At 42.4% G+C, this 12,750-nt stretch overlaps 1 protein-coding gene across 1 annotated transcript; it reads left to right on the top strand.

The window, feature by feature from the left end:
- Window positions 1-432: 432 nt before the first annotated feature.
- On the top strand, window positions 433-10,956 carry saga (S-antigen; retina and pineal gland (arrestin) a). Its single transcript, XM_088350474.1, has 16 exons — window positions 433-531; window positions 610-665; window positions 802-862; window positions 1,112-1,156; window positions 1,256-1,455; window positions 1,520-1,579; window positions 3,064-3,131; window positions 3,191-3,323; window positions 3,400-3,484; window positions 5,921-5,990; window positions 6,054-6,191; window positions 6,251-6,328; window positions 6,431-6,445; window positions 8,063-8,115; window positions 8,205-8,214; window positions 10,654-10,956. The coding sequence occupies exons 2-16, from the start codon at window positions 618-620 to the stop codon at window positions 10,778-10,780; spliced, it is 1,191 nt and encodes a 396-aa protein (XP_088206600.1). The 5' UTR covers window positions 433-531; window positions 610-617; the 3' UTR covers window positions 10,781-10,956.
- Window positions 10,957-12,750: the final 1,794 nt, after the last annotated feature.

Genomic DNA, 12,750 nt, shown 5'->3' with positions numbered 1-12,750 from the left:
CGTGTTGATGAATTTTTTCCCAAGATTTTTTCTTATGACAGAATATTCTGGTCACTATTGTGACACAGACAACGGTTAATATCAGATAATGGTATGCAAGAGACATTTGAAACAAGTTTTTTAGAGCTTTTCTTAGAGGGATTTTGTTTATTATTTAGCGCTTCTTTCATCTCCAGTTAGCATTTCTTTACAATACACCACATTATCTTGACCATCGCCATTATTTTAGATGAATATGGTTATGTGGAAAAGGTGGGCCTCCAAATGGCCCCAGGTTTCAGTTTGAACATCTTGCTGCAAATGAGAGTCTGCACACCTTCTTACAACCTAATCCACCTGTGCTGACACAGTAGGAACACTATCAAATCCTCTCAGCTTTTGTTTAAGGGGAATTGCATTAGTGGGCGGGGCCAAATAGATGACACTTTCCCATTGGCTGTCTGAAGATGGGAGCCCGTGACCAATAACCGTCATTGACATATAGAGACCAAACTCGCGTCCACCGTCTCACTCGTCTTCACCTTCTTCCAGGTGAGTTGCCACGGCGACAGTCCAAGTCAGAACGATTACTTCCTGTTTGTATTGTGAGCACTTCCTGTCTGTTGCCAGGAAGCATCATGAGCCCCAAGAATGTCGTCTTCAAGAAGATTTGCAAGGATAAGTCGGTTAGCATATGCATAGATGGGACCAATGAATGAATGAATGAATGAGTCTTGCATGAATCTTTGATGAGATGTTCGGAATTCATTGACTGGAACAAGAACTGGTTGACGGTCCTGACTTTGGTTTGCTGGTCTTCAGGTGGGCGTGTATATGGGGAGGCGTGACTTTGTGGACCGTGTGGACAGTGTGGATCCAGTAGGTAAGGTCAACCATTAGCATTTTGTTGCGTACCTACCTATCCTGCTAGCCAAATCAGCTCCCGGATATAACAGCTCCCCCTAGCTACCATGCTACCAATCCTGACCATCACCCATCCCGTATAGTGACAAATCCCTGAGCCTGTTTGCACCCTAGCTACTGAGCCACCTAGCTACCTTGACACCTAGCTACTGCAGAGCAACCATGCCAACATCTCTAACCCTAACCCTTGCCCGCTCGCCCCCACTAGACGGTGTCATCGTGATCGACCGTGATGCTCTGCAAGGACGGAAAGGTGAGCCTGTTCGTCACACAGTGGTTCCACCACTTGGCGCCCCCCAGTTGTGCCTCCCGGTAGCGCCGCCCGGTGGTGACGGCTACATCTGACCCCTAGTGTTCGTCACGCTGTCGTGCATCTTCCGCTACGGCCGCGACGACATGGACGTGATGGGTGTGGCCTTCCGCCGCGAGCTCTACCTGTCCACCCGGCAGGTGTTCCCGCCCCTGCAGGACCGCGAGCAGGGGGTCCACACCCGCATTCAGGCCAAGCTCCTTCGGAAGCTGGGTGACGACGCCTACCCCTTCTTTTTTGAGGTAACCGCAGGTGAAGTGGGTGTGGTGGTCCAGCCTACACCTGTCTTGTTAACTCTGCTTGCAGTTCCCAGACAACCTCCCGTGTTCTGTGGCCATGCAGCCGGCGCCCCACGACGTCGGCAAGGTAAGGAAAACCAGATCTTTCTCATCTTTGGTTCCTTGATAACAGTTTTAAGATGAAATCCGAAAACCTGACCCTACCTTAAAGCCTCATCCATCATTAAGCAGCCTTGGCAGTGGGGCACAGGCATCCAGGTCCCCAGCCACTTTGTCCAGCTTCTCCGACAGGATCCGAGTTGTATCCAAGCCGGCCTGGAGACATAGTCTCTTAAGTGTGCCCTGGGTCTCCTTTGGGCCCTGTTCCAGTGCAACATGCCCAAACACTTTACCAGGTAGATGTGCAGGAGGACCCTGAACCAGTGTAACTTTTGTGACCTCATTCCAAACGTTTTAGAGGTTTTTTCAGGCATAGAACTTTGAGGTTCCCATCACTGTATCCAAGTTTGGGTCGCAGGGGGAACTAACCTTAGAAGAAAGGCCCACACATCAAAACTGTGAGGGTTCTTATTCTTATATCAAGTAGCGATCAGCAGCCTGAGCAGATAAACCCAGACCTCCTTGTTCCACTCACTTCCAGCTCTTCCAATGGATCTCTATCTGTTCCCAGGCCAGCCGAGAGACTTAGTCTCTCTAGCGCGTCTTGAGATGTCCTCAGGGCACTACATGCCCAGTTTACCTCACCAGGGAGACATCCAGGAGTCTTCTGAACCAGTATTAACTATTTTTATGTGGATAACTTTGAGGTTCTGATTCCTGACTTCAAGTGGCTGATGTAGCTGCCTTAGCAGGAAAACCGTTACCCCCCTATCAGCAGCCATTTCATTCTGCTTTGCTGACTGGATCCCTTCTTGATCTTTAGCCGGCCAAGACACATAGCCTGTCTGGCGTTCCCTAGGTCATCCGAGGGTCTGTACTGCCAGTGGAACATGCCAGAATGTTTTCTTTCTAGGTCAGGTTGCAGGGTGCGTAACCCACACATCCTGATCCCCAGCCAGGATGTCCAGTTCTACTAACGGGATTCCTAGTCGGTCCCAGCTCGGCTGAGAGACATAGTCTCTCTCGGGTGTCCTGGGTTGTTTTCAGGGCTCTGCTACCTGGAACACCTCACCAGGTTGCTTCCAGGGGGGTGTCTAAACTAGATCCTAGTTCCTCTCTACATATATTTGAAACCCTTACCTCCGTCCTCTAAATTCAAAAACCTTTCCTGCCAAAAATTGGCATAGTCCAAGAACCAGCAAAACTAGAACTGGTTAAAAACACTACTCCCCAAACCAGATCTCTGCTTTCTCTACTTTTACACGCTGTATACTGTGCCTTTTGGAATCGCTAATTCAGTTAAAATTTCAAACCTGAAACTATGGTTTGGGTTTTAAGGTTTGGTTTCAGTTAAGGTAAGGTATCAAATAAGCATTGCAACTTCATGTGGAGTCTTTTCTGTGTGCGTTTTTGTGTAGTTCTAGCGCTTTTTAAACTTGGGGTTCCGTGCTAAATACGTTTGAGTTAGCCAGCTGCTAGCAACCCACAATCCTTTGCGTCATTTCTTCTCAGCAATGCGCAGTGGAGTTTGAGGTGAAGGCATTCAGTGCCGAGAGCCAAGACGCCAAAATCCACAAACGGTAAGGCAAACTTCACCCGATCCTCCGGAACCGGTCTTCATGCGGACCTTACCCTTCAGGAGCTCGGTCAAGCTGATGATCAGGAAGGTGCAGTACGCACCCGAGACCGAGGGGGGCGCCCCTGTGGAAATCTCTCGGGACTTTTCCGTGTCGGACAAGACCTTGCATGTGACGGCCCGATTGGACAAAGAGGTGAGGGTCGGCCATTTTGCTGCGGCGATGCTAGCTTGACACTGCGATGCTAGCTTGACGCAATCTCCGTTTTCAGACTTTCTACCACGGAGAAACCATGAGGCTTCACCTCAATGTCGTCAACAGCTCCAGCAAGAACGTCAAGAACGTCGTTGTATCCGGTACTCAGTCGTATGAAAAAATAAATGACGTAATACCTCAATATGTGATAAAAATCAATGTATTTATCTATTTATTATTTATTTCGGTATTTCATTTGTGGTGTATTTTTTCGCGTATCTCTCGCAACAGAATATTGTTTAAACGAGGGGGCGGGTCATACTGCCTGAGCTTTTCACCGATTGGTCGATCAGTAAGGAAGAGTTGGCTACCTCTCAACCAATCGGTGAGAAGCTAAGCCGGTTTGAGACAAAACACGGGACAGAATACTGTACATCACAATCTAAACGAAGAAAATAAATGACGAATTAAAAAAATGGTTAAAAAAAACGACAAAAAAGACAATATACCCCCTAAAAAATAAATTATTACCAAAATATGTGACCGAATACACAACAAAATACAAGCAAAAAATACCAGACAAAATAAATACTGAATACCGAAATAAATACACAACAAAATTAATGATATACTGTAATAGATGAGAAAATTCATGAAAAAATGACATAATATACAACAAAATACCCAACAAAAAAACAACTGCCATGGCGCCCAATTAGACCCGCCCGCGTGGCACCAGCTGCAGCTCATTGACAGATTGGATTCCCTCCTATTTAAGTTCAGTGCGCTTTCTTTAACTTTGTCAGTCCGTCAACGAACCTCTGACCCGCAAGACGAGGGTTTTAATTCTGTCCGGTTTCCTGCCTGCATTTCCTGTCCGGTATCATTCCTTTCTAGTTTTGTCCTGTTTATTATTATCTCCAGTTATCGTTCCCATCTATTTTTGTCCTGTTTATTATTATCTCCAGTTTTTGTTTCAGTCTAGTTTAACTTGTTTAATTATGATATCCTGTTTTGATATCAGTCCCGTCCTGTCCGGTATCGACCCCAGCCAAGACGTGGGTTTTCCTTTTGGTATTCCCTGTCCGGTATTGTGCCCATTTTTTTTTGTCTTGTTTCATTTTGGTTTCCAGTTTTGTCTGACCCGCAAGACGTGGGTTTTGATTCTGTCCGGTTTCCTGCCTGCATTTCCTGTCCGGTATCGTTCCTTTCTAGTTTTGTCTTGTTTACTATTATCTCCAGTTATCGTTCCCGTCTATGTTTGTCCTGTTTATTATTTTCTCCAGTTTTTGTTCCCGTCTAGTTCGTCCTGTTTATTTTCGATATCTAGTCCCGTCCTGTCCGGTATCGACCCCAGCCAAGACGTGGGTTTTCCTGTTGGTATTTCCTGTCCGGTATTGTTCCCGTTTATTTTGTCCTGGGCAATTGGAATCAATCTCATTGGTTTCTGGCTTCGTGTCTTTCCACGCCAGACCGCTGCCTCACGTGCATGACTCCCCATTTCCCGTAAAATAAAAGGCTTGTGTGAGAACGTCATGCGTTTGGGTCCTGTTCCTGTTCTGGTTCATGACTGGATACTTATCATTTTATTGTTTTTTATTGTTTATTTTTGTTGAATAGTTGGCTTTCCTTCTATGTAAGCTCAGTGCTCTCACTCTCCCTCTAATTTGATTTCGATATCCTGTTTCTATATCAATCCTGTCTGTCCCGTTGTTTAATATCAATTTCCAGTTTCGTTCCCGTCTAATTTGTCCTGTTTAATTTTGATATCCTGTTTCGATATCAATCCTGTCTGTCCCGTTGTTTAATATCTATTTCCAGTTTCGTTCCCGTCTAGTTTGTCCTGTTCAATTTCGATATCCTGCTTCGATATCACACCTGTCCGTCCCGTTGTTTAATATCAATTTCCAGTTTCGTTCCCGTTTAGTTTGTCCTGTTTAATTTCGATATCCTGTTTCGATATCAATCCTGTCTGTCCCGTTGTTTAATATCGATTTCCAGTTTCGTTCCTGTCTTGTTTGTCCTGTTTAATTTCGATATCCTGTTTTGATATCAACCCTTTCTGTCCGGTATCAACGCCATCTGTCCGATATCAACTCGGGCATTGGTATCAATCTCGTCGGCCTCTGGCTTCCTGTCATTCCACGCCAGACCGCTGTCTAACATGCATGACTCCCCATTTCCCATAAAAGAAAAGGCTTGTCTGAGAAACGTCACGCATTTGGGTCCTGATCCTGTTCCGGTTCTTGACAACAACCACAAAAAGACAAAATACATGAGAAAATTAAAACAGAAATGAATAGCAATTCACAAAATAAAGGACAAAATATATGACAAACAAACAACAAATTACACGACAAAAATGTATAATGAAATAAATAAGAAAATATAGGACAAAATAAATTACAAAACACACCAAAAAATTAATTACAAACTATATGTATACAAAATTCAAGATACACGACAAAACAAATAGAAAAATGATCAAATGACATATTACACGACAAAACATTCAACACACCAAAGCCCCCGGGCGGTAGTTTGCACACTCCTACTGTTAGCTGTTAGCTAGCTTAAGTGTTTCTTGTCCTCCACAGTGGACCAAGTAGCGACGGTGGTTCTGTACTCCAACGACAGCTACGTCAAATGCGTTGCCATTGAAGAAGGGTGAGCAGCGCTAAAGCTAGCTAGCTAATTCAAATTCTGATCCACGTTTTTTTTTTACTTCAGGGACACAGTACCGGCGGGGGCCACCCTCCAAAAGGATATCTTGCTGCTCCCCCTGCTGGCCAACAATAGAGAAAGGCGGGGAATCGCCTTGGACGGGAGGCTCAAGCACGAAGACACCAACCTAGCGTCCAGTAGCATGTAAGCTAGAAGGCCTTTGAGATCCGAAGGGTAGCGTTAATGCTAAGGTGCGGTTCTAGAATCAAGCCGGGGGTCCTCAAGGAGGTTCTCGGTATGATGGTGTCCTACAGGGTGACGGTCAAACTCATCATTGGCGGGTGAGAAGGTCTCCAACGTCAAATCACAATTTTGGTTTTTGTCCATGAGAGGTCTTTGAAATGTTTTGATTTAATCCATTTTTTTATTCGACTTTGCCGTAGCTTGATGAGCTCAAGGTGCGTATGGACCATTTTTGACTAACCCTAACCCTATAGACAAATAGAAGCCTCAGGCAGCCCTTTTGTGCTTGTAAGTCTGCCTCTTTGAAATCTTTTGAACCTGAATCCTTAAAAACCTGAATACCTGAATACCTGAATACCTGAATACCTGAAAACCTGAACAACTGAAAACCTGAATACCTGAACACCTGAACACCTGAACACCTGAACACCTGAACACCTGAACACCTGAACACCTGAACACCTGAACACCTGAACACCTGAATCCCTGAATTCCTGAATCCCTGAATCCCTGAATCCATGAGAATCTGAACGCCAGCAAACCAGCAAACTAGAATACCTGAATACCTTAATCCCTGAATCCCTGAATCCCTGAGAACCTGAAAACCAGAACACCTGAATCCCTAAGAACGTGAACACCAGCAAACCTGAACACCAGCAAACCAGCATACCTGAATGCCTGAATCCCGGAAAACCTACCTCCTGCATGTCTCCAGCTGCTTTACCCAGCTCATCCGACAGGAACCTGAAGCAGCCTCAGGCCAGCTGAGATATATTGTCTGTATGCAGGTCTTTCCTGGGTTTTCATTCCTGGAAAATGTTCCAACAGGCTTGTGACCCAGATACCCAAGCCACCTCAGCTAGCTCCTCTCAACCAGAAGAACAGTGATTAGACTCTGTCCTAGGTTGTCCCTGGGTTCTCGTGAAAGTGGAAAATACATTCTCCAAGAGTGTGAACCAGATGCCTGAACCACCACAGCAACGTCTCTTCAAAGCAGAAGAGCAGCGACTGTCTTGGGTCATCATCGGGTTTTTGTGCTGAGAGGACCATGGGTGGTGCACTTTTACAAGGAAGTTGTTCCTGCAGGCATGTGAACCTGATGACAGAGCCACCTTAGCTAGCTCCTCTCAACGCAGAAGAACAGTGATTAGACCCGGTCCTAGGTTGTCCCTTGGTTCTTGTGAAAGTGAAAAATACATTCTCCAAGGAGTTTGAACCAGATTCCTGAACCACCACAGCTAGGTCTCTTCAACGCAGAAGAGCAGTGACTGTCCTGGGTCATCGCCGGGTTCTTGTTCTGGAGGACCATATCTAGTGCACTTCTATAAAGACGTTGCTCCTGCAGGCATGTGAACCTGATGACAGAGCCACCTTAGCTAGCTCCTCTCAACACTGAGGAGCATTGACTGGACTCAGAGGTCTTTTAGGATGACTGAACATCTCACCTTATCTCTAACACCAATTCCATACTTGTGAACCAGACTCTGAGATAGGATTTTTATCCTGGACCCCCTTTTGTCTGACTGAGGACCTCAGGTTAGGAGACATTAATCTTCATCCCAACAACTTCCCATTCCCCAGTGAGAGTTGTAAAACCAAAAGCCCACATTCTCCGAACTGAAATACTGAGTACACCAAACCGGTTCCTCATGATCCTCCAGAACCATTAAGCTTCTCAACTTCTGCCTTATTGGTTGCCACTGACAAATTTGGTGTCATTAAATCCTCTCTTTGACTCAGACTGCTGTAATGGCGCCATGTAGTGGATAGAATCCCTGAAATCTCAGTCTTGTGTGTCTCGTTTCAAAGTCGATCTGTTGTTTTTGTGACAGTGAGGTGGCGCTAGAGCTTCCCTTCAAACTGATGCACCCTAAACCTGACATCGGTGAGGATCGCCTGATTTTTGAAAACATTGACCGACAATCCGCAAAGCTCACAAAGTCTTTTTCTCTTTTTTCTGGTTCTTGCTACAAGTCAAGGAAAGGTGACTATCGTTTCTGTGTTTTTGTTCATAACCAGCTAGCTTGCGCAGCTAACAAACATCAATGTGAGCCAGTAAAAGTTCTACCCCATTAATAAACCTCGCACCACTTAACAGGCGACTAGTAAGGAAAAACTTGAAAATACTGCTATTGTATCGTTAGCCTCAAAACTTTACTAGCATGTTAGCATCTCTCATTTTTGGTGCAGTAATATTTTCAAACAGTAAATATCTTATTTTGGAATGGTTGGAAAGAATGAGAGCATATTTCTGAAGGTTTAGCTTTGGTGTTAGAAGCAATGGATAATTTAAAATTTGTGTAAACATGCTAATGCTAACGATGCTTGTTTTGTTCAAACAACAACTGTGCTAACATTGCCTTAGACTACTAACATGCTATTAAACTCTTGTACAAAAGCCTCAAATATTTGCTAGTGTGTTAGCATCTCCCATTTTTGAGACGCTAACATTTTCAAACGCTAAGTTTGGAACATTCAGAAGAATTAGTACTTGTTCAGAGCATTTTATGCTTTGTGTTAAAGTAATCTAATCATTTGCCATTAGCTAGCTAACTTCAAAATTAGCAATTCAAGTGCTTAGCATCTTCCATTTTTGAGGCGCTAACATTTTCAAATGCTAAGTTTGGAACATTCAGAAGAAGTAGTACTTGTTCAGAGCATTTTTTAGCTTTGTGTTAACGTAATTTAATCATTTGCCATTAGCTAGCTAACATCAATATTAGCAATTTTAGATTATTAGCATCTTCCATTTTTGAGGCGCTAACATTTTCAAACGCTACGTTTGGAACATTCAGAAGAATTGGTACTTGCTCAGAAAACTCTTTCCTTTGTGTTAAAATAATTTTGTAATTTGCTATTAGCTAGCTAACATCAATATTAGCCATTCTAGAGTATTAGCATCTTCCGTTTTTGGGCCGCTAACTATTTTAAATGCTAAGTTTGTAACATTCAGTAGAATTAAGACTTGTTTAGAGAATGTTTTGCTTTGTGTTAAAGTATTTTGATAATTTGCCATTACCTAGCTAAAGTAAACTTTAGCCATTCTAGTGTATTAGCATCTTCAATTTTTGGGGCGCTAACTTTTTTTAAATGCTAAGTTTTGGACATTCAGAAGAATTAGTACTTGTTTAGAGCATTTTTTGCTTTGTGTTGAAGTATTTTGATAATTTGCCATTAGCTAACTAACGTCAACCTTAGCCATTCTAGTGTATTAGCATCTTTCATTTTTGGGGTGCTAACATTTTCAAACAGTACATTGGTAATTTTGTAATAGTCAGAAAGAATTAGAGCATATTTCTGAATGTGTAGCTTTGGCGCTTCCATTTGTATGAACAGGCTAATGCTAACAACACTTGTTTTGTTCTAACAACAATAGTGCTAGCGCTGTTGCCTCAGGCAGCTAATATGCTATTAAATTCTTGCAGGCAGTTCGATCCTTGTAGTAGTCTGTAGGCTCGCACAGCTAACATTAGCATTTGCTCGTTGGGAGTGTTAGCATCTCCCATTTTAGGGGCGCTAACATTTTCAAACAGTACATTGCCAATTTTGGAATGGTCACAAAGAATATGAGTGAATTTCTGATTGTTTAGCTTTTGTGTTAAATAATTTAGTTATTTTATCATTTGTTTGAACATGCTAATGCTAATGATGCTTGTTTTGTTCTAACGCCAACAGTGCTAACACCTTTGCCTTAGGCCACTAACACACTTTTAGATGATTGTACTGAAATTCTTGACGATATTACTGTCTTCCTACGACTCTCAAAACTTTGCTAGTGTGTTAGCATCTCTTATTTTTGGGAGGCTAACACTTTTACACGCTAATTTTCAATGCTTAAAAACAACCAGCGCATATTTCTGAATGCTTAGCTTTTGTGTTGATGCTAAAGGCTTGTTATGTTTTAACGACAACAGTGCTAGCGCCTTTAGCCACTAGCATACTGTTAGCCAGTTGTCTGGCGCAGCTAACTGACATTAGCCAGTCTAAGCTCCGCCCCCATAAAAATAACCTTGCAGCAGCAAAATGTAAACTTGTGCAGAAAAAAAAATTGACAATGCTTGTATCGTACCACGACACTTAAAACTAAGCTAGTGCATTAGCATTGCCTGTTTTGGGGGCGCAAGCATTTTAAACCATACATTGCTAATTTTGGAAGACTTGGAAAGAACTAGCGAATGCTAACAGCCTATTTTTGATTGTTGAGCTTTGGGTGTGCAAACACGCTAATGCTAGCAATGCTCATTTTAATTTGACGTAACAGGCTAATAATACGCTTTCAGTTCCTTGTAGTAGATTAAAAATGCTAATAGCTGCTCTCAAAGGTATGCTAATGTACTCATTAAAAGGTACTTTTACGGCCACGTGCTTTTTGTGTCATAATCGCTAACGATTCCGAGGCTAATCACGCTAATCACACCCGCAGTGAAATGGAGGAGGAGCTCGTCTTTCAAGAGTTCAAACGATCGTACCTCCGAGGCATGATCGGCGACGACGACGAGGAAGAAGGAAATATTTCTGGCGGGGATGACATGGCGCCCAAAGAAAAATGACATCACGTTAGCTACGCTAGCTGCTAATTAACATTTTCAACAGGGAAAAGATGTTAACGCTATTTCCTCCAGGACCTGTAACGATGACATTGCCTGTTAGCATGTTAGCTCGGCTGAATAGTTTAGCTACATATGATTTGACAAAAACCCAATAAAGAACAACTTGTGGAACGCTATCTCAAAGCGTTTTTTTTCTAGTTCTAGTTTGACGGCTAACTCGAATAATTGAGCCCCTACAGGTTAAGCTAACGAACTGATCATTTCAGTCGAGATTCCCGTCGTCAGGACACCCTGTATTTTGGTACTTTGATGAAAAACTAACGTTTATGCTAACCTGCTAGCTAAGGCGCTCTAAATTTTCACAGTTACACTGGTCTCTTCGAAGTTAGCGATGAAGTTCTAATGCTAATAGTTCGTTTTGACGCTAAGGACCTTTCGTCTTTTAGCATCTTAGCTATCAAAATAAGTGCTAACTTTAATATCGCAAGGAAGATACCGGTAATTAAGTTCCTGCAAATTTAGCTAATGAACTGATCATTTGAATTGAGTGTTCGGTGTCAGGACACGCGTACTTTAGCATTTTTGGTAAACAATTAAAATTTGTGCTCACCTACTAGCTAATGCACTCTGATAATTCACAATTTATGCTAGGAGAAACGGTCTGTTTGAAGTTAGCGTTCTGCTGCTAATAGATGTTTGACTAAAGTGCCCATCGTTCTTTTAGCATATTAGCATATAATTAAGAATTTATGCTAGGAGAAACTTTCTGTTTGAAGTTAGCGAAAATGTTCTAATGCTAATAGATGGTTTGGCTAAAGTGCCCATCTGTCTTTTAGCATATTAGAATATAATTAAGCATTTATGCTAGGAGAAACGGTTTGTTTGAAGTTAGCAAAAATGTTCTACTGCTAATAAATGTTTGACTAAAGTGCCCACCCGTCTTTTAGCATATTAGCATATAATTCAGCATTTATGCTAGGAGAAACGGTCTGTTTGAAGTTAGCTAAAATGTTCTACTGCTAATAGATGTTTGACTAAAGTGCCTATCGGTCTTTTAGCATATTAGCATATAATTCAGAATTTATGCTAGGAGATACGGTCTGTTTGAAGTTAGCAAAAATGTGCAACTGTTAATAGATGGTTTGACTATGGTGCTCATCGGTCTTTTAGCATATTAGCATACAATTCAGAATTTATGCCAGGAGAATCGGTCTGTCTGATGTTAGCTAAAATGTTCTACTGCTAATAGATGTTTGACTAAAGTGCCTATCGGTCTTTTAGCAGATTAGCATATAATTCAGAATTTATGCTAGGAGAAACGGTCTGTTCGAAGTTAGCTAAAATGTTCTACTAATAAAAGATGGTTTGACTAAAGTGCTCATCTGTCTTTTAGCATATTAGCATTATAATTTAGCATTTATGCTAGGAGAAACGGTCTGTTTGAAGTTAGCTAAAATGTTCTACTGCTAATAGATGTTTGACTAAAGTGCCTATCGGTCTTTTAGCATATTAGCATATAATTCAGCATTTATGCTAGGAGAAACGGTCTGTTTGAAGTTAGCTAAAATGTTCTACTGCTAATAGATGTTTGACTAAAGTGCCTATCGGTCTTTTAGCATATTAGCATATAATTCAGCATTTATGCTAGGAGAAACGATCTGTTTGATGTTAGCTTAAATGTTCTACTAATAAAAGATGGTTTGACTAAAGTGCCTATCGGTCTTTTAGCATATTAGCATATAATTCAGAATTTATGCTAGGAGATACGGTCTGGTTAGGCTATGCGTGTATCTGAACAGGATCAATGGTTTCAATGGAGAATTCTTCAGGGCAAGGAGTTGATTCCTCGAATAAACGCATTTTTGTGCGTTAAAGTTTTGAACGAGATGGAGAACGGGCCATTAATAACAATAATGTAGAATGGTCTCGCGGGCCGAACATGATCACACGGCGGGCCGGACGTGGCCCGC

This window comes from Urocampus carinirostris, chromosome 1 (genome assembly GCF_059441175.1).
Source record: "Urocampus carinirostris isolate Australia breed hairy pipefish chromosome 1, RoL_Ucar_1.0, whole genome shotgun sequence".
Taxonomy (NCBI): Eukaryota; Metazoa; Chordata; class Actinopteri; order Syngnathiformes; family Syngnathidae; genus Urocampus; species Urocampus carinirostris.
This window is presented reverse-complemented; position numbering and strand designations above follow the sequence as displayed.

What these genes read in the sequence shown, in the direction of transcription:
- saga (XM_088350474.1), top strand. Translation starts at nt 618, where the DNA reads ATGAGCCCCAAGAATGTCGTCTTCAAGAAGATTTGCAAGGATAAGTCG. An exon ending in CGGCCCGATTGGACAAAGAG is followed by an intron (nt 3,324 to 3,399) that starts GTGAGGGTCGGC and finishes CTCCGTTTTCAG; the next exon opens with ACTTTCTACCACGGAGAAAC. An exon ending in AACCTAGCGTCCAGTAGCAT is followed by an intron (nt 6,192 to 6,250) that starts GTAAGCTAGAAG and finishes GTGCGGTTCTAG; the next exon opens with AATCAAGCCGGGGGTCCTCA.